This window comes from Pholcus phalangioides, unplaced genomic scaffold, assembly GCF_987345545.1.
Source record: "Pholcus phalangioides strain wild (caught in Gottingen) unplaced genomic scaffold, Ppha-v1.0 ptg000013l_1, whole genome shotgun sequence".
NCBI lineage: Eukaryota > Metazoa > Arthropoda > Arachnida > Araneae > Pholcidae > Pholcus > Pholcus phalangioides.
Window position 1 is genome coordinate 38,475,471 of NW_028301606.1, and position 21,942 is coordinate 38,497,412.

At 36.5% G+C, this 21,942-nt stretch overlaps 1 protein-coding gene across 1 annotated transcript in view; it reads right to left on the reverse strand.

The window, feature by feature from the left end:
• The window catches only part of LOC149079084 (protein O-mannosyl-transferase Tmtc3-like), a 43,787-nt gene extending 23,058 nt beyond the window's left edge, over positions 1-20,729 (reverse strand). Inside the window, exons 1-3 of the mRNA XM_089241371.1 lie at positions 20,471-20,729; positions 2,161-2,352; positions 1,646-1,782 (exon numbers count right to left, since the gene is read on the reverse strand). Coding sequence (XP_089097497.1) covers positions 1,646-1,782; positions 2,161-2,352; positions 20,471-20,545 — 404 coding nt within the window. The 5' untranslated portion in view covers positions 20,546-20,729. The remainder of the gene's footprint in view (positions 1-1,645; positions 1,783-2,160; positions 2,353-20,470) is intronic.
• Between the last annotated feature and the right edge of the window lie 1,213 nt (positions 20,730-21,942).

Here is a 21,942-nt window from a genome sequence, read left to right on the forward strand (position 1 = left end):
GGACGAAACCTTCAACACATACCTGGACGCCCCCCCCCCCCCGCCCAATCTATGGGATTTTCTCTCGGGGTGAATAAACTTCCACAGAGAAGAGCGGAATGATTTTTTTATTCATTTATTTGACGCATAAAAAACAGAACGTGATTAAACACGCACAGGGCACAAAAAAAAAAATAAATAAATAAAAAAAAAAAAAATAAAGTGGCTGACGTCATCTTGCCCCACACTCGACTCCTGCCAACTTGACATATTTAATTTACATTGCTACATAGCCACAGCGGCATCTGTCGGTGAAAAAGAAACAAAACCACAACACACACACACAAACTAAAATCCTACATATAAAATCATTTTTTAAAGATTATGTAGGATAATCTATAAAATCTAATCAATATAAAATAATTATTAAATTAACGATTATGTAGGAGAGTCTCTAAATGTATATATATAGACATATATAATGTTTCTTCAAAAAAAAAAGTTTGACATTTTAAAAATTAATTTTTAAAATGTCAAACTTTTAAAAAATTAATTTTTAAAAATTATTCATTTCAAATGTCTCAGAAAAGATCCCGTCGTCAGTCCAATCCCGTCGTGCTCGACACCACTCCAAACCGAGGCGTTGGTGGGTGGGTGTCATTGGCAGCACACGTAATGGGCGCCGCGATACCAGATGTCCTTCAGCCAGGCGCCTTGCGGGAAGACACAGGGGCCCTTAGTGAAGCTGCTGCCTGTGTCTGGATAGCGGCCAATGAGGCAGTTGGCTCTACGCGTGTTTCGGATGATGTGACGGTCTTCTCGACGACTGGTCTGTCGAGGGCGTCCTGAACCTGGTCGCCGTGTAAATGACGTATCTTCTGTCCACTGGTCCCAACACCTCCTCACAGTAAAATCAGAACGGCCGAGCTGACCACCCAGCTTCCATCATCCCGATGATTCTTCCCCTATCGAACTCTGACAACTGCTCATATGGTCTTCGACGGCGGCGTAACGGCATGTCTACCTCAGCATTTCCTTTGCAAACGATTAAATACACTCCAGCAAGCTCTGCTTACCTGTTTTATACTCCAAGGAGAACGAAGTTCAACGCCCTCTAGTGGCATTACGCAATGCGCAATCACGCTGCATTTCTAATCATTTGCATATCTGCCCGACATGTACCTTCAGGCCGACTTTCGTTTCGATCCCACAATTATTTCTTGGTGCGCAAATTTTTATGGCAATGAGTGTATATGGACACATATAATGTTTCTTCCAAAAAAAAAGTTTGACATTTTAAAAATTAATTTTTAAAGATTATTCATTTCAAATGTCTCAGAAAAGAAAAAAAAAACTGCAGACGAGAACAGCGGTTTATAATTCACACTATGGAATTCTGATGTTTTTTTAAACGTATGTCCTGACGCTGAATGTAGTCAGATTATAAAACACACATTAAAAACATAACACTTTATTACTATATAATTAGCTAGGAGTACAACGGCATGTTTGCATATCAGCAGTACAAGTTATACTAAACTTTAGCACACATAGTACGCATAAGAAGATACTTGAGGAGTGTGTGCGTCATCTACACTCCACAGTACTCCCTCCTCCAGTCGGGGAGGGGGGAGTACTGAATCCACCTTGAATATTTTTGTAATACCTGTAAAACAGGATACACACGAACGCATGAATAATAATATTCACGAAGTGGTAGCCAAATGGTTCCAGCTCGTGGATCCAGTAGTTCAAACGGAACGTGAACACACAGAGTGGCCTGTAGGACTTATGACTTTCTTCCTGCAATGAAAGAAAAAAAAAAAACGAAAAGTAATTGAGGGGCTCACAACCATGGTAGACCCAAGTCCGTTTATCTTTACTATGGATAATAACATCTTAAAGATTTTGTGAAAGCCCTTGTAAAAGCAGGGCACTAAAAAATTAGTTTTAATTGAACTTTTTGACATATTTAATTCCTTTACATCACTTGCACTGAATTAATTATGTATCAAAGGTTTAAAGGTGTTATTATCCATAATAAATGTAACTGGACTTGGCCTACTATAGTAATGAGCCCCTCAATTGATATACAGTTATTTGCATATTTATTCACTGGCATTTATATAAAACCTCGTATTTACGAACATAATGGTGTGTGGTTGTTGTATAAAAACGCACCCTCATCAATGGTGTTCCCCAGAAGTCATTGCGAAGCAAGTTGCCTACAGGAGTCCACGGCCTTAGATCTTTATTCTCTTCTATCGCCGGGATGTCGTCGAAAACCAACTCGCACCAGAGACTGTTGGTGTAGCAAACGAGGACGAGCGCTACGAGAATGAGGCTGTGCAAGCGATTTCGTTTCAGGTTCGTCTGGAAAGAAAGAAACGAAAAATTACATCGGGTCAATGTTTTTCCTCATCCTTTGAGATAAATCTGAGTAATAACAGGAAAAAGTTTATATAATCATATCAAAACTCTCTTTCTGGCACTTTTTTTTTAAACTTTTAAACCACTTCTGTACACCATAGAGTCCGTGTCAATATCCGCCAATTTCAGCCATCGCCCCAGTAAAGGGGATTTTCAGTGCCCGAGTGGCGTAGCGGTAAGATGCTCAGTCTACTACCGTGAAGGTTGCTGTTGCGGTCCCAGGTTCAAACCCGAGGGAGGATGTAAATAAGATATTTTCCCTAACGAGCTTGAGGCGACCACCGAGAGACAGCGCCTTCATTTCCAACCAATCTCATTAATGGCAGTAAATTGTGATATGGCCAGAGTCGGTGTTTGGTAACCACAGTAAAGGGGGTGTCAGGGTTATGTTATTTTAAATGAACATAATATATATACATACATAGAGCGAAGTATATACAGTATGTAGGGCCTCCAAAAAATGGCTCGGGGATCCATGATGTTCTTAAGTCAGCCACCTCGTTGGGCAATTTGCCTGTTGTGGCGTTGTATTTGTAAAGGTTTAAAACACAACAAATTCCCCATAACCCCCCCCCCCCCCGCTCTGTCCCTCTACAAGGGATATAAGCTGTTTATTTAAAAGAATGTGGGTCATGGTGGTACATGAGCACAGTGTTATACATTTCAAAACGCAGGAGGTCCCGGCAGGTCAGAGACCAAAAACAAAAGAGAAACTGAACAAATAAGCATTCATGGAAGGCCTATAGGCAAATTGATGCAATTGTAGAAATGCCTATATCTTCTGTGGAGAGAATTTAGGTATCTCTACATTGTATCTAGAGCCGTTACTCGTTCTTTCACACGAAATGGGACGTTTGGTCATCTTATTTGCATCTGGTTTTCTTTCGGATGTAGTTATTATATTATATCTATTGGCTTTTCTTATCAAAACCCTGGGTCTCAATGTGATCACTTTGAGCCGATGCGTGCGGTGTTACATAAAAATGCTATTTACTCCTTACTCATCTCCAACACACGAAAGCCATTCAATAAATTGAATTTTATGGATTGAAAAACGATGGGTTTTATTAGAGTATATATAAAACCCATCGTTTACTTTACTCTTTTTTTCATGAAAGGTAAAAAAATAACCCAGTAATTTAATAATCGTTAGTGGATTTAGTATTCGTATTACTCGAATCATCGCAATAGCAGTAATTCGACATTTTATTGGCAACAACATAATAATAAAAAAAACTGATAGCCAAAAAAAAGTTGCAGAAGAGATTCTATTTTTTTCTCTCGTTCTACAAAATAGTATCTTTATGATCAGTTATGCTCTTTGATGAGCTTCCAGTGAAAGGCCCCAGCGATTTCATTGCATTAGTGTAATGATCCCATTGGGAAAACTTATATCACGATGGCCGGCCAGTTGCTGGCTGCGGGTCACTCGGACGGTACCGGGGAGATCGATCTGTACCAAACGTCGAAACCCCGCCCCACTCGATTTTCTTAGCCATGATTAGCGATTATTTGGAAAAGTCATTTAATAGTTCGAGTGCACGCAAATTGTAGGACGGGAAATGGAAAAGTACAGGGTAGAGAGAGAGAGAGAGAGAGAGGAAAGAGCAAGCGAACGAGAAACGATCTCTTGACGGAACAGTTTCGATCGAAGTGGAACCTGTGTGTGCATGCATGCATGTATTCATACACATATGAAACTGCGAAGAGGGCATAGTTTTCGTCGGAAAGTTTCGACTTTTGCAGTTCTTGCAAATGTTGCTAGACGCATCTATCTATCTATCCGTTGTACCGACTTTATGAAGAATGGCGGGGCTGTGCGTGAGAATGAAGGAGGGGTTTCCGAAATGTACGGCCACATTGATTTTGTAATCTGTTTTCGGGAGTCAACAGGAAGCGCTATTAATCTATCCTCGATAACGAGTGCATCATGCATTTCGCCGTCGTGTTTCGGGGGAGAAACTCACTCTCTTTATGCAGAGTTCGTCCTTTTACCATATACTCGAGAAGTTTCGTCGCTCATTTTCAGCGTGCTTTCTCTCTCTCTCTTCGAGAATGTGAATCTACTGTAGAAACTAATGTTCAATGCAAAGATAGGAGTCTTCTCTCCCCTCTGCCTTCAACAGAGTATAATACTCAAAACTTTCAAGGTCCGTCAATAACATTGAAGAAAGTATTGGATTTTTGTACATAAATATCGGACATTCTCGCACACAAAGAAGCTGAACATTATGTCTCTCATCCTCTATCTATTGTGTGTCTTCTGATTTTATGTCAGGAAATCACATGGGCAAAATAGTGGTGAACATTGTCCAATAGATACACGAGTTTTATCGTGAATTGCGTTACGTAAATTACGGTATTTTGCAAAGAGTAGTCGTTTTTCATGAATGATATGCCATCGAAAGTATGTGGATTACAAGGAATGAAATCAAAAATTTGCGACTATTAATAGGAATATAATTCTCTTGGGAAGGGTTTTTTTTCCCCCGATAGAGCTCCCTCCGGAGAGAATGAATTTCAAAATTCTGACTACGTCAATGTTCTCAACCCACGAACGTGATCTTCTTCATTCCTTCTGTAGCTGCAACAAGACTGTAGCGAGAGAGAGAGAGAGAGAGAGGGAAGGGACTAGGGGAGATCGGTCCACCTGAAGTTTTAGAAAATGAGCGAATGATCATTGAATAGCATTGTTTTATCACTTAAACCCCTCCGAAAAAACAGTTCTCCTTCCCTCCACACGGAAAGAAATTTCTGGCTGCGGCCCCCGGGAGTTTGAAGACACCTGTACAACCAAGAACAAGACTAGAACTCTTCGAAATAAGACGATCTTCGAGTTCATTCCTCCGAACTCATATTTACTTGTATTTGCGAATTTCATTAATTAACTAATTAGGTTTTTGATTTTTCCAAATCCAACATGGATTCGGGCCCTCAATGACTAAATTTGTTCATTAGCGAAAAAGCTTGGGCGGTTATTTTAACAAACTCTTTAAGCGTTTTTTTTTTAAATTACCTGATCCGCTTTATTACTGCCACAGTGGAAATCAATAAACCCTTTGCAAAATGGTATCTGTTTTCAAGAAGAATATGTTTTTCCTTCAACACTGAGAATAATAATAATAGAAACAAGAAAGAGAAATACTCGATCTTTTGTTATTTGTACTTTTCTCATATTCTCATACTATAGTACCTAGAAGCGAAACGGAAAACAACACCTGTATCGTTTTGTTATCAAACTTTGAATAGAAGCTGACTCCGCCCACTTGATCTGGCAGGTTGAAGGAGGGGGATGGAAATTAGGTTTGACTGTAAAAACAGCGACAATGCAGTAGCTGGGCTCGTTATTGCCGAAATAAGAGGGTTTTAAGGAGACGAGATACATGTATTTCAAGATTGCTGAAACAAAAGACATCAAGTTAGGAAAGATGTTTCGTCATTGCCGTGTAAGGGCTAAAAGTACAAATAACTTGGTTTCAGGTCGGAATCTTCCTGATACTGTCGAAAAATACCTGTCATTTCGGTTATAGGTGCGTTCTTTTGATAAGGGAAACGTTTTGGTGACTAGCAGCACTTGATGCACGTTTCCGCGTGATTTTCAGAATATATTACAAACGTTTGGCTCAGAGACAATTACTGGTCCCTATGAAGACGAAATGTGAAGTTGAAAGACCATTTTGTTAGTCAAACGTGTTGCTCTCTCGAATTGAACGGCAATGTAAGTGTTGAAATGTTTCTCAGTGACCACGGCACTGAATCACATTTTGCAATGTGACAGAGTAGCTGAAGAGAGCCAAGAAAGTAATTTGAACGAAGAAAACTCTGAATAAGTTAATTAGATTCTTTGAATAAAGAAAAAAAAAACCAATACATTGAATAATATCGCTAATATGGACACATTTGGGCTTTCTGCCTACTGAAGAATGAACCCTCTATTTTCGTTACGAAGGCCATACAAGGTCAGAGGTCATCTTTCCGTGATCACACTATACTGATGGTTATCAATTTCACTTGCCTCGTCGGTTTACATGCAACAACCATCCATGTAAGAATGTATCTGACGAACACGTAGGCTATATTAGAAGTAGATCTTTAGCAATGATAATACTGCTCTCAGCTTATGTGCAAAGTTTATTCCGTATTTTTATCTTCAAACTGGCTGCAATAATGAACGTGAACGTTTAAAGGACCTTTTACAAAGCTACACACATTTAAGGGTTAATAATATAATTTGGTGTTGCAAGTCGTCACTTCTCTGAAAAGCAATTTGTCTTCAAGTCTAGTCTTGACAAAGGATATATTCATATTCACACAAATGAACTTCAAATTAACATGCTGAATATATAAATCAAGCTTGTGTTGTAATGCAGGTAATTTACACAGCAAATAATTTATCATGAGTAATTTCGGTGTTTCCGTGAGTGAGTGCGCGCATGTAACTTTCATGAATAAATATAATTATTATTTTACGAATAGTCATGTTTATTTATGACTATTTCATGGATAATTTTTTTATAATAGCAACACTACTGCAGAAATGGTAGGAAATGTTTGCAATGTAGACGCGAATTAAATGTCTACTTGTCTCAGAGCAAATGGACATCTCTTTTCCACATAGCAGTTTTCTTTTTAACATGTGAATGCGCTATGCTTCACAAGAACAAAGAATAATATGAGCGAGTGGTCCAACTCCCCGGTACGGTCACGATGTTTCCGAATTTGAAGCACCGGAATTGAATAAAAATTTAATGTGCGAAAGACGACTTGCGATGATTCGTCGACGGTCGTTACGTCAAAGACACTTGCGTTGCGCCTCTTGGATTTTATATAGCGAAGGCTGCGGTGTTGCTATCCCTACAGGTTCGTACGTGGGCAAGAGAAGAAGGAAGAAAAAAAGAAGTATAGAAGCAAAAGTGTCAAGCGAATTCATTTATTACCTAACCGTCTAAGCGAATTTCGTACGCCACTTGAGCGGCAAAACCGTTTTTTTTTGTTCAGATGGAGGATGATGAGCTCGCTTTCATAGGCATCTTAACAGTGACCAATTCATACTCTCGCCATACGTACGGTGTCTCGGTGCCATATGTCGGGAACATTTGGTAATACTTCCTCTTGACACAAGGAAGCCATACTAACAAAAGTTTCTGATCTCACAATTGATTATGTTGCAATAATAGCTGTACTAAATATCACAGTTGCTTATTATTGCATTTTATAAATCCTCAGTCCTTTTTCGGACACCCTTCGTATAGTTGTAAAATTAAACTATAAACTTTGGTATGAACAAAATTGCCTAGCTTCATTGTATGACATTTCTACAGCAGTGTTGATATTATTGAAGAAAACAGCTCTTGCATAGCATTGATGAGAATTTTGAAATACGCCGCTTAATAAAATCACGGATATCATTCAGGTATTGTTATCACTTTCACACTGAGTACGGAACGGCCAATATTATAATACATAGGGTAAAACTCGTTTATAGTTATCGGGACTGTGGTTTATATTACCAATTTTTCTTCGTCGCAAGTTTTTTTTCCCCTTTTTTTCATATTTTAAACTCAGGTTGAATCAGACTCTTTTTCCCTATAAGTTATCGTTATATTATTCAAAACAATTGAGTAGGTCAGAAGCCCCCTTATTGACAAAACTATAGTTGCCCACATCTACAGTTTCTCGGCTGGAAGACTTTTATAAGGAATCTATAGAACGTACCCATATAGACAAAGAGAACAAATTTATCTTTTTCTTCTATGAATGTACCATTGTAGAAAGTAGTGTGATTTATGAAACATTAGGTAGTTCCATTCTAACATCTCAAAATTTCTGGATAAAAAAAATATTTTAGCTTAGAAGGGGAGGTTTTTGTCCCCAAATCTGAACAATTACAAAAAAAAGGAGCGTGATTTAACATTTGAAACCTGCTATGTTGGAAAGAAAGACGGAGTTGCCCAGATTCCACACGTCTCGTTCGAACAAACGGGACATATGATCATTGTGCTTACAACCGATTTTTTCGTATATAGTTATCAATCGGTTATTGTTATCAGAAAACAAATCCGAGTCCTGATGTGATCACATTAAACAGCGTGCACTACAGCTACGAATTGCACTAAATATCAGTAGTTTTTTTTAGGTAGCTAATAATTGCAATTCATTACATTTAATGGGCTCATTTTGTCAAATCAAGAATGATAGCGATGTTTTAAGCACATCATCAGTATTCTCCAGTGAATGAATCTCGGTAGGGTTTCTTCTGACTTGAGCAAAAGTATTATTGTTAATCCTAGCGGGCTGTAAAAATCACCGTTATCACCACTAATGTTTTCTATAGATATAAGTACCTTTCTTTCAAAATAAGTGATCCTTTAGGAAGAAACACAACTTTTCTCGAAAACTCTCTGCGGAAAATCCTCCGATGGTTTCGATAGGTGATTTGTGGAATAGTTGCGCATGAACGATTCCGAATGACAGTCATTACGTTGCAATGACTGACTGACGTGTTCTCTTCTCTCTCTCTCTCGAGATAATAGTTATGACTAATGGAATCCAAAAAAAAATAAAATAAATAAGCCACCAGAGGGGAAAGTGTTTCGAAACTTTATCCGATAAGACTGTAGAAAAAGACTATTAGAGTTTTATAAGGCTCTTCCGATCGATCGATTAGTAGCGATGTGTATGTGTGTGGTTAGTATTTAATGAGAACTTTATTAGTGATACCTTTGAGAGGAGGTTGATTCGATAGCGATGAGATTATGATAGTTCTAATGATAAAATATTAAGCTTCGTCACTTTCAGTATTATTTTAGTTAAAAACGCATATCATATTACCAACGCATGAATTAATTTCAATGTAAATATTGTACTTTTTCACATATAAAAATAACTAAAATAACATTACAGAAATATGGATAGAGTTGCTAAAAATACAAGAGCGATATATCAAATATAAAATGTTTAATTAGATGATCAGGCTTTCATTATTAAATAAGATTCTATCAATATAAGACTGTGGTTCTCAAACTTTTATCACCCGCGGCTCCCTTGCCCGATTCCTCGCTTAGCTGTGGCTCCCCAGAATAGTTTAATAGATATTTTCACTTATAAAAGAACCTCTTTAAAGCTTAAATAGGCACGCATACAAACCAATATCTCCAGTTCGTCACGATTCCCCAGGCAAAACTTGGTGACGATCCTAGGAGCCGTGACACACACACTTTGAGAAACACTACTAAACCAGACACGCACCTCGTCAATATTCCTCCGCGGAACTTCTAACGAATTTGGTACATGTTGGAATGTGTGTGGTGTGTACGTATAGTGAACCTTCCATGAAGTTTGTTTTTGTGTAATGCTTGTTATGTGTAGTGTGGTGACATCTGCAATCATTTTTTTTAACTATGACTTTTTTCTCAACTCATAGTGAGTGAAGTGTAATGAATGAATAATTATATTATTGTAGGCCTGTTGCTCTCTGCGGTGAGACTTTTTAACGGGAAGCGCAGAAAACCAACTTCAGCCGACTTTGAGAAACACTGAGTATCGACGCATTTGAGTATCGACGAGACGTTTTTCTAACACCAGCGGTTGATCATTTCGTCATTTTTGGCGCATCAAGGTCATTTTATGCACAAGAGGGCTAATTAGACCAAAAAGTACAGTTTATTAACAAATTCGAACGCCAGCGTTTAACATTTTTGCTTTGTTACATATCAAAGTTTGTGCGCCAACTCCTTGGTGGTGTAGTCGAATTCCTGCAAGGGGCTATTTTTTAACGAACATTGACTGTATTTCATTTTGTCCCCATATACTTCTTATATTTGTATCTTTTTTTTCAACTTCTCTAATTTTCACAATTCTTTTTGAGCCACCTTCTAGGATAATTTACCGATTTTTGCTTTAGAATAGTATTTATTTTCTTTAACGAAGCTTCTTTCTGAATTTGTGTATGAACCATATTCATACGTAATGCACTTTGCCCACATATCTTGATGAAGCATTACTTTCCGACGCAAAGAAGAAATCTCAGAGGAATCCGATGCTATTTTTTTTAGACATATTTGTATCACATCCAGCGAATATCATCATAAATCTGATCACCAAAGTGGATTCAGTTAAGAGATGAGTGAATCCACTCACGAGTAAAATACAGAAATGAACAAGAAAACATTTACGTAATGGAAAAACAGCAGAACAATAAAAAAAAAAACATATTGTTATTGCACTAATGGGAAAAGTGCGATTGTTCCTTGGCGATAAAACTATGAGAAAGAACCGAATACAAATATAAAAAAAAAAAGGTGCCAATGATCGCGGGACATGAAAATTCCCGACCAAATCACAGGAAACAACTAAATGTTCATTCACAAAAGGGCGAACTGCCAGCAGAAACAGGAATGAAAAAACAAGAAAAGAATTTATTCCAGGTTGTTGGTTATTTTCTTGTTGCCGTTGCTATCCAACTAGATGGCAGTATGTGCCTTACTTTTCCTAATTGGCCAACTCATCGGCTTGTTTCCTGTTGCTGACGAATTAGTAATTTTCCGGAAATGTTCATTTCCTGCGAGGATAAGCTGCGAAGCAACTTTTTCGGATTAAGGAAGGACATCACTTCCGTCTCTTCTTTTTATACCGTTTTCATTCCCGTCATCGGCAAAAAAGAACGAACAAAAAATTCTATCTTTATCTTCTCTAATACGAATAACAATATTTCTTGTTTTTTCCAGATTGCGAGGTGAAACAATGCTTTTAGGGAGAAAAAAAAAAACTAGAAAGAGAGGGCAGGGGTTATGCCTACGAATAAAGTTAATGAGTAGAAAAGTGTTTCGCTCTTTTATATCTTCGCAAAAGGAATTAGTTTTTATTCTATTCATTAAAGTTTTATGCTACTAACCCATTAAGCGGTTTTTAAAATTTTCCCGATCCACATTGTAACTGTTCGCGTCCCATATCTGTGTTTCTTATTTTTCGACCATGTCAGAAGCTGCTCCTTCTGTGTAGACTCCAAAAAACGCTACCAATGACCTTTCTTTTCCATATTTTATTTGAATGTAGATTCTCTGCCACGCAAAGAAATGAATTTCTAAAACACTTCGTTGACCGTGGAATCATAATCGTAATTCCACTGCTGGATGAAGGTCTCCTCTAAATTTTTCCATTCTGTTCTGTCTGATGCTTTAGCCATCCGATTTACTCCTGCCACTTTCCTGATCTCGTCAATCCCTCTTGCGTGGGGACGCCTTCCCGGACGTTTAACACCACGGGGGTACCACTAGAATACTTGTGATCCATCTGTTGTCCTGTCTTCTTGCAATATGTCCAGCCCATTTCCATTTCAAACGTTTGATTCTTTCCATGATATCATATACCTTTGTGTGGTTCCTTATCCTAGTGATTCGTTTTCTGTCTTTTCTCGTGATGCCTAACATACATCTTTCCATGCTCCTTTGCGTTGTCTATTGTCTTTTTATCGTATGTTTCAGCTCCAAAGACAGTCGAATAGAGAGAGATAATTTTCCTCTCATTCTCAACTGTCCCACATCTAAAGTTTGTAATAGTCTCTTCAAATTCATAAACCCCATTGCAAAATTTAAAAACCTTATGCACGTTACTGACGTAATCAACAAAATAGACTGTTGATCTGTATTGGGCAGAGCCAATCTGGATCCAATAATTTACGTATTTTATTTACAGTCGCAAGTTTTCCTCTCACATACTTCATTATGTGTGTCTTATGTTTCAATCATGTATTATACTAGTTTTTTCTTATCTTACTCATTTACGCAACCTTGAAAATAACTATTATGATTTCATTTTTTTTTAAAATTATGATATTTTAATTTGAAAACTCATTCTTTTTTTTCTAATCCCCCCATTTCTAAAACTATGATTTGCTATGCTTAAAAACTATATTAATAACAGTGTGCCATCTCTTGTAGGACAAAATGTGTCACACAATAAAGATTAATTGGTTGATTGAATTGATTGTGGAAATCACTAAATCCTCTGCAAAAATTCCTCTGTTTGAAGAATATTTTTTTCGACCTTATGTAGTAACAAGTCCTCCCCCCCCCCCGCAACACAGAGATTATTAATAATAAAAAACAAGGAAGAGGAATATTCTATCTTTTTCTATTATTTATTTTGTACTCACTCATAATCCTGTACTATCTCGAAGGGAAAAGGAAAAAAACAACACAGGTTTCAAACAGTATCGTACCTAGACAGTACCGCCTCTTCCCTTCTGTTATCAAACCTTGAACAAAATCTGACTCCTTCCACTGGCACACTGACAGTAGATTTGACAGGTTGGGAGGGGGGGGGGAGATAGAAAACATGTTTTACGAAGGCGAGATATTATTGGTGCGAGCTTTCAATAATTTATGGTCCCCTATTGTTTGATTCGGGTTCCTGGGTTCAGGCACTTCTGGCCCACTTGTTAAAACGTCATGAACTTGTTTCCCTTATTTCGAAAACTGAAAATTTTGTTAATCAGAAATGTTTGACATTTTTTTCAATTTAAAAGACCGATGGGTCACGAAGTTGATAATATTGAGTTTGGGTCGCAGCTAAAAAATTGGTAAAAACGCCTGCTCTAACGTATCCTCAGTCTAAAATCAGCATGATGTTAAAACCACATTCAAACTGAAATGGCATGTCTAATTGGACGCTCCATTGTTAAATAGAGCATTCTTGAGAGCTTTAACCTTTTATCTACTGACGGTACTGGCACTTGAAATTACTAGGTTAGGTAATTTGTAATGTACTAACTAATTGTTTAAAAAACATTTCTTGTCTTTAATTTGAACTAAAATGACCTACCAAATAATTTACATTACAATTATTCATTGTTACCATTATTTTAATGTTTATTTATTTTTCTTATTTTTTCTACTTCTTTTCATAATGTTGTAGATAAAGGTTTAAAGAACACGGGTGTGCTTGCTACCAACAGGTTGACGCCTAAATCAAATCAAAACGTTATTAGGCAGGTATTAATCGCAGTTTGCATTGTTAATTTATTTTTTTAAAAGCTAAACAGTGTCTCAATCTATATATATTAAAATTGATTTTCCGTCTGTGCGTGTGTATGTTCTCTATACAAATCTGCAATTTTAGACCGATCGTCGCCAAATTTTGCATATATATTAACAAGACCCAACTTGAACGATCGGCTACTTTAAAAGTTCGCCAGGGATGGGCAAATTCCCCGAAATGAGTAAAAAACTGTCGGGCAACAATGGTTTCTAGGCCTCGAGAATTTGTGGAATGTTTGCTGTGGTCACCGTGGTTCCCAAACAATGCGTTTCAGGCATGCTTACTCCTAACATTTGAAAAATCAAACCAATAAGCGATTCGGTTACATTCTAGCGAATGCAACCAATAGGCTCATTGGTTGTTTTTTAAAGTTTTGTAAAATATATTTTTATAGTGCAATCCCGGGCTAATAAATATACATGTTCTGGTTAGCAGGAGAGGAGGCCTTATGAATATAAAGATGGAAGAATATTTATAAGTAAACTGAAGTTAATTCACTCGAAGTCACTTAATAATTGAGGGGAAAAAAGACTGATGCAAAACTGAGATCGCAAAAAATATCTTTCTTTTCGAGAAATTCATTTTTTTTGCGAAATACATGCGTAATATTGAGTTTCCCATCCGCGTGGCTTCTTTTCCTTTCCTATTCCATTTGTCGTTGGAACGCGGAATAAGCGGCACTTCTTTACTTTTATATTACATATTTCTTCTCTTTTTTTTAACGATTCGTCTATAGGGGATGAGAAAATGCAATTCAGCATTTTCCAGCAAATACGCTACACGCGACTGCACAAACGAGCTGCTCGTTGTAGTAGAAGAGCGCTTTTGCAGCGCTGTGGGGCTTCCGAAATTTGAGATTAGAACTTGAAGCCCTTTCAATTTCCCCCCCCCCCTCCTTTATACGTACATATTGAGGAAAATAAAACTACTCTCGTACACAAAAAGAAATGCATTGTACAAGTATGAACGAGATTATGTTCTTTTCGAAAATATTATAAGGCACAAATATTAAATAATTAATAAGCTCTGAGCTTTTATTATTCCTATAATCACAGCAAATCGACTCTTATTAAAAAGTTTGAATTTTTTTCGTACGTTTTTTTTTGATAGGTATAATATTCGTATTAGCTTCGTGCAGTAAGAAAAGCAAGGATTGTTGTACTCTTTTGAACGTTTCAGGTACAGTCTTGGATGATCAGAAGTAAATTACATGAAAATTAAGTACGATTTATATAAGCTCTATAGGTCTTATTGCGACTCACTCATACATGTGAACTGGGCTGTACTCTGCGAATCAAAATGTAAGCTGGAATAAAGAATGTCTCTAACTTGTTGACCAGTCTTTTAGACAATTTACAAATATAATATTAAACATGAACATGAACTGCATATGAATTTGATAGTACTGTACGTTTTACATACAGAGTATTCCATAAATTCGTAAATAGTTTAAAAATTCATAAAAACGAAAGAACTTGGTACAGTTGAATCCCGTTTTAACGAACACCGTTAAAGTGAAAAAATCTCTTTTTAACGAAAACTTTTCCAACTCCAGCAGAAAAGTTTACATAGGAACAATGTGAAACACCTGGAATTCCTTTGTAACGAAATTTCGTTATAATGAAGTGATTTCTCTGGTCTTTTGGAGTTCGTTATAAGGGGATTCGACTGTATATTTGAATGCGATTTGTAAGAAAGTTATTCTCGTAAAATATTCATTTTCTTACGGGGGAAAAAAATAGTTCGAGTTTTTACGAGAGGGTGCTGCATGGTAGCAAATCACTGGAAATATGAAAATGAGAGCCCTATATAAAATGCTGCGTGTGCGATTAACATACAATTTCTGAATTTTCCGGTTCCTGGCGCTTACATAAGATTTTCCATTGTGATGATGACCATTGGTGGATACAACACTGTTGAAGTTGTTTTACCTCAGCCACGAATTCCCGGCTGAAGCTTTACGGATGTTTCAGACACAGAAGAGACTGAAGAAAAGTTCAGGTCCAAACACTTCTGCCCGTTTATAGTGCAACGCTCTCTATCGACAAAAATTTGAACGAATTTTTTTTTCTATACCAAAAAAATAAGAAAATAAAAAAATAATAATAATCCCCCCTCCACACAAGAATAATTGTTTTTCTCTGCAAACCACATTCAAATTCCCCAAATTCTTCAATGTTTTAGGAATTTCTTGACTAATGTATATGTTATCATCAAGATTAATACTTCATATAGATGCATATTTTGATTACGCTGCATTATGCAAACACTGCATTAAGAGAAACGCAAAAAAAAAACGAATAAAAAATTTCTCGTGCATTAATTTTGAACAAATATCATATTTTTAAAAAAATTCTCCAGACTCAATTTTCTGTAAAACGAACCTAAAAAAGTGTTTCAAAAATGAAAATAAGCCCGACGCAACGAGCTCTCAAAATATTGTGAAATCCGGTATCCAGAAGTATCATGAATTTCTCACTCAATTCTTTTCATGTTCATATGTAAATAATTCTTTTTTGATAAAAAAGTTTCATATTTTATTTGGTGCTTTTGATGCATCAACGAGTACTGTTTAGTTTACATTCGAATTCATAAATTATGTATGGAGTACTAATGCAAGTCTCTGATGTACCTAAAGCGTAGGTGTCCCGACATTTAGTCTTATATAGGTATATTTCCTCTCATGGTTACTTTTTATTTTGGGCCGTATAAGAAATAAATTACTTCTTGAAAGGCCAAAAACAAATTCAGTGGAAATCTCGATATAACCATACTCAACGGACCAAAAAAATATATCGTTGTAGAAGGCTTATCGTTATATTATAGCTTTATTATCGATCGCCGCTAAATCTATGCTGTTGATGGCATCTCTTCCGAATTGGCAATGCCATAAAATGCACATTTGTAAATATTCATTCACAACAAAACATTCTAGTTGATTAACAGAATTCAGTTAGTTGTTTCACATTATAAAGTGGTTTATCGTATAATATACTTTTGTTACATAAAAAGAATTTATTTGCAATGAAAAACTATAAATTGTTATTTTTTTGATTAATAAAATTCAGTTAGGTCTTTCACCCTGTAAAGTAGTTTTCCACACAGCACTTTTGTGTACCACACAGAAAGTAGTTTCACAGTGACTTACTCAGTTAACACTTTTAGAGGGTAGATAGTGCAAAATACCGATGTAATTAAACACCCTCTGAAGCACCAAGAATGGTTAAGAATTTAAAAATGTATTGTAATTGATTTTGAGTGAAATTAAAAAAAAAACGATTGTTGGGGCAAAATCTCTTCAAAAATATCGTTGTAAAGGGCGTTATCGTAGTAAAAGATATCGTTTTATCGAGAGGAGTTTAACATTCGACTACAGGCACTCCCAAACAAGATGTGAAGAAATTTCGTTGTAGAGGGAGTTTTTTTCGGTTTATCGAGTACCAATAATTCCAGAATCGATGAAAAAGATTCCAGAATTAATGAAAAATTTCTAAAATTAATGAAAACATCTGAATTTTTATGACGGTTCCCCTATGCTCTAACTTCCAATTAGAAAGTTGTTGGCCTGTCTGTCCTGATGCCAAAAAAAAAAAAAACGGTACTAAGTGCAATATTCGCTGAGATATTTGAATTCAGGAATCGGAGAGAAGTTAAAGATAAACAGCATAAATGAGGGGAAAGGAGCATTTATCCGTTAGTTTTTGCTGTTCTTTCATAACTTTTTTCTGATTTTGAATTCAAATATTGTAGCGAATAACTTGTACGTAGAAACATGGATTTCTTTTCCTTTTGGCTTCAGGATATACAGGGTAACAATGTCTAATTGGAGAACGAGGGAACCGCATGAAAATTTAGATTTTTATTTTGTGACTCTCAAAACTGGCGCAGGAAACTTTTTGATAGTATTTTGAGCGTTTTTTAAATTGGAATCATACCTCTATGATGGAAGGTTGATGAGATAAAGGTCACATTAGCACAATAGCACTTACAGCACACCTTGCATATACCGAGGTACAGAATTTAATTTTTTATATAGTCCCCCGTTATATAACTTCCAATAAGAAAATTGTTGTCCTGTCTTTCCCCAGAACGTCAAAAAAAAATCTATGCGGTCAAGCACAATATTCGCTGAAATATTTGAATTCCAAACACGCGGAAAATGAAATATAAAGGAAAGAACCGCGTAAATTAACGGACAAGCTTACACTACGCTTCGTATGCGTAGCGTACCTTCCCTCATTTTCAGAGATTTATGAATTCAAATATCTCAGCGAATATCGCTCTTGAAAACATGAACTTCTTTTGTGCTCATTAGAGACAGGGCAACAAATTTCTAATTGGAAATTAGAGAATGGAGAAACGTTTAAAAAAATAAAATTTTGTAACTCGGTACATATACCCATAGTAAAATAAATGATACATTTACGATGGGCACGCTAGGGGTCATTCAAGTATTACGCCAGCATCGATGGGGGAGGGGTTTCCGATTTGCTGACAAGGGGGGAGGGAGTTTGGATGATGCTTACGTCATCAACCACCCTTTATGAAGATATGAAATATTCTTAGTGGCATCTTATTCGGTGCACCAAAAACGGAAAAAAATCTTCCGATAGTTATTGGGCACCTAAACTAACATTCTTCCTATTGATAAGTTCCTTACAGAGCCACTTTTAGTGATCTCTAAATGTTTCACGGATCCTTCAAGTGCTCTGGAAATGTGTCCGAGCCGCTCAAGTGCTCTGGAACTGTGCCACATGTCACTTAAGGGATCTCTAAATGTGCCACGGGTCGTTTAAGTGTTCTAGAACTGTGTCGCGGGTTACTTAAGCGATCTTTGAATGTGAAAGTGATCTTTGAGGCCTACTTCAGTTATCTCAAAATGTGCCACGGGTCACGTAAATGCTCTGGAATTGTGCCAAGGGTCATTTAAGCGATTTGTAAATGTGCCGCTTAGTTCATTTTTACAAAATTAGGTTTGAGGGGGCAAGCTACATCAGATAACTTTCAGGGCCACATTTTGTCTGAAGGTCAAGGGTTTATCATTATATCGCTTAGGGGCATTCAAGTATTACGTCAGCATCGGGGGGGGGGGAGGGGGGTTTCGGATTTGTTGATTTTAGATGACAGGAGGGGGGTTTGAAGGTTGCTTACGTCATCAACCACCCCTTTTTGAAGATATGACATATTCTAAGGCTGCTGACGGGGGTGGGGGGGGGGGGGTCAGTGTTTTGCTGACTTTTGCTGACAAGGGGGGGGAGGGGGTCAAAAATGGCAGAAAATCTGCATATGTAATACTTGAATGGCTCCTTAGAGGGTGGGTCAAAACGAATGTATTAAAAAGAAATTTTATGAGTTCTTAGCCTTGAAATTAACGGAAATTGATTATAATAACATATAAAGGTATTTTTTCGTCTGGGGGGGGGAGGCGCATGAGACCCCTATGCCCCCCTCTCACGCGTACGTTTCTGATCCCACTATTATGTGTTGGGGGCAGAGGGCAGTGCTGACGAAATTTTGCTGACTTTTGCTGACATGGGAGGGAGGGGGTCAAAAATGGCTAAAAATTTTGATGGCGTTATACTTGAACGGCCCCTTACTTAAATGCTTCTTTGTAACTGAAAGTATGTTTCTATAGCCAACGGTTTATGAGTTATTTGAGGTGAAACGGACCTAAATTTTCACCCTGTCTATAGGAAAAAATGAAGTTATATACGTACATGTTCACAGACTGTTTGAAATAGACTCTTCTCCAAGTCGCCAGAAATTGGTTGGCAAAGATTCTAGTTTCTGAGGTGTAAGCAACGTGCGAAGTGCCCGGCTACTTTGTGTAGTGTTCCGAGCTTGGACGTACGCGTAACATAATATAATATTCACAAAACAAATAACATCGAACTTCATTCATCAAAAATATCTAAACCGTTAAATAGATATAGTCTGGTCTCTCTCCGGGTTATGGAGGTGTTTTGTTTTAGCACAATATTTGTTATACAGTGAAACCTATCCAAGACGGACTCCTGTCTTCGACGGAATAAAAAAAAATAGTCCCTTCATTAATTAATGCTTTCATGTGCACCTTTATGAAAACGGAAACCTGTCTAAAATGGAATATTATTTCAGTCTCTTGACGTTCCCCATTTCGCAGAGGTTTCACTGTATATAGAAAAATTCATTTCAGAGAAACAATTTCAGTGGACAAATCTCCGAACATGCCGGACTTGAAATAATGCATGTCCGAATCGATATCTTATATGCTATCGTCGAACATGTGATTGAAAAAGAAACATGAGCGGTTAAAATTTTACATGTCTTTTGCATGTGAAGCAATAAATTTTACCAGCCGTGGTGAGGAGAATTAATTAACTAAAATACGAGTGTTTACAAACATTTTATTTTATTTTATTGAGAAATAGATCGTATTCTGTATTTATCACATTTGTTTTCGCTAGGTAGGCATGACGATCGTAACACTGATAATAAATTTTGCAATAAATCTATTTACGTGCATTTCTGATCTAGAAAAACAGATGTAGGAATTTTTTTAATTTTATACTGACGCAAAATAATGAAAAAAAAACCGAGTCGTAAAATATTACATATTTTACTCATTAAAATTGTATATTTTACTCATTAAAATTGTATATTTTACTCATTAAAATTGTATATTTTACTCATTAAAATTGTATATTTTACTCATTAAAATTGTATATTTTACTCATTAAAATTGTATATTTTACTTACTAAAATCACATATTTTGCTCATTAAAATTAGGTATATTAACTAACATATTCTGTAGTTCGACATGACGCAAATAATGACATCACTGAATATACTTATAAGTGTCTAACTTGTATGGATTGTGTTGCTGCTTTGACTACACTATACTGCATGCTTATCAACACTAGTGAAAAATTTATGAATAAAATATCGTCATGACAAGCATGAAATTTCACCGATGCCATTTTATATTAAAAAAAACAACAACATTCGTATGTAAGAAAATGTGTATATAGATAATAACTTTACCTCTTCATCTTCCTCCGCATCAGTTTGTTGCATCTTGGATAAGTTTCTGCAGACTTTTAATTTAGGTAAACACATAATTGTGTTGTTGGGGGATTGATGACGTGTTCAACAGGTGTTGCGATGTCGCTGGCTGTCTCTGGTCTGGATGCGAGAGCCGCAAGCAGTTTGGTTTTCATTTACCGCGAAAGTATTGAACCACGTTTCCACTATTTTTATTTGTCGCTCTCGATGCGCCCTCTCAAGTGAGCACTTGATGATTCCCTCGCGTCCGATTCCCACTTTATACCCTTCATGAAGACCATTCGTTTCGACTTGTTTAGTTTGAATTTATTTTTGCCTCAGTTACTTAATGCACTTTAGTTGAACTTAACTATATATAGAGAAAAATATTCTGTTGATATACTTGAGAGCAACGTATTTTCCTTCAAGCAAAAATTTTTGTTATAACGAATGCGCATGCGAGTTTCATCTTTTGTAACGTTATCAAAACTTATCAATAAGTAAATTTAACCCTTTCAATACCACAATATTAAAAAAATGAAATAACTTTCATGTGAAATTTTTGGCGGATCATTTTAGTTCTAATTAAAGCATAAGAACAAAGAAATAAAAAAAAAATTCAAAAAATTATTCAGTACACAACGCTTAACGGATACTCTTAAGATGCGATCACCCCTATTTTAAGGCAAAATAATAATATCTCCTTATATAGTAAAAGCATGCATTTCAAACCCCTGATTAGTGTCACTCCTCTTTTACGGACAATTTTTTTCTTGCCCCGCTGGTGTACGCAAAAGAGAGGGTTTTTTAATGTAGTTAACATGGTATTTGAAAACTTTGTCAGCATATACACATAGAAAAAAAATACCAATTCAAATATGTTGAGTAATACATAGTGTGTGTGTGTGTGTGTGTGATGATGTTTATTTATTTTTCCCACCATAGAGAAAGCCATAATTTGTTTTATAATTTGTTAAGGAACATTTTGTAAGAGTAGTGTTTTACTGCATTACACGAACGTGCAATGCAGTAAACATTTTTACAGGGGCGAAACAACTAATCGAGTTTTATTAATTAAAATATTTAAAAAAACGAATAGTCCCACACCAACTCTAATCATGAGGATCCAGGTTTGAACCCCGTCCACGCACAGTGGTAATCGGCTGAAATTGGTTTTAGGGTTAACACTCCCATAAAAAACTGAGACATAATTACTGAATAAATATTGCTAGTGCTTGCATATAAGTTAACTATTGTTGAAATGTTCACATTGTATTTCATGAGAAAAGACAAAAAGAGACGAATAGAGCTGTTATTCTCAGAAGGCGTGGCGTGAGATTATTCAGGAACGTATTGATTAGGCGTAGTAATTAGAGTTATAATTTCTGACTTGAAAGTGCTTCAAGATTGGGCTGGGGTACCACAAGATATTTGAAAGTTTCAGGGATGCCACAAACGTAAAAAAAATTCAG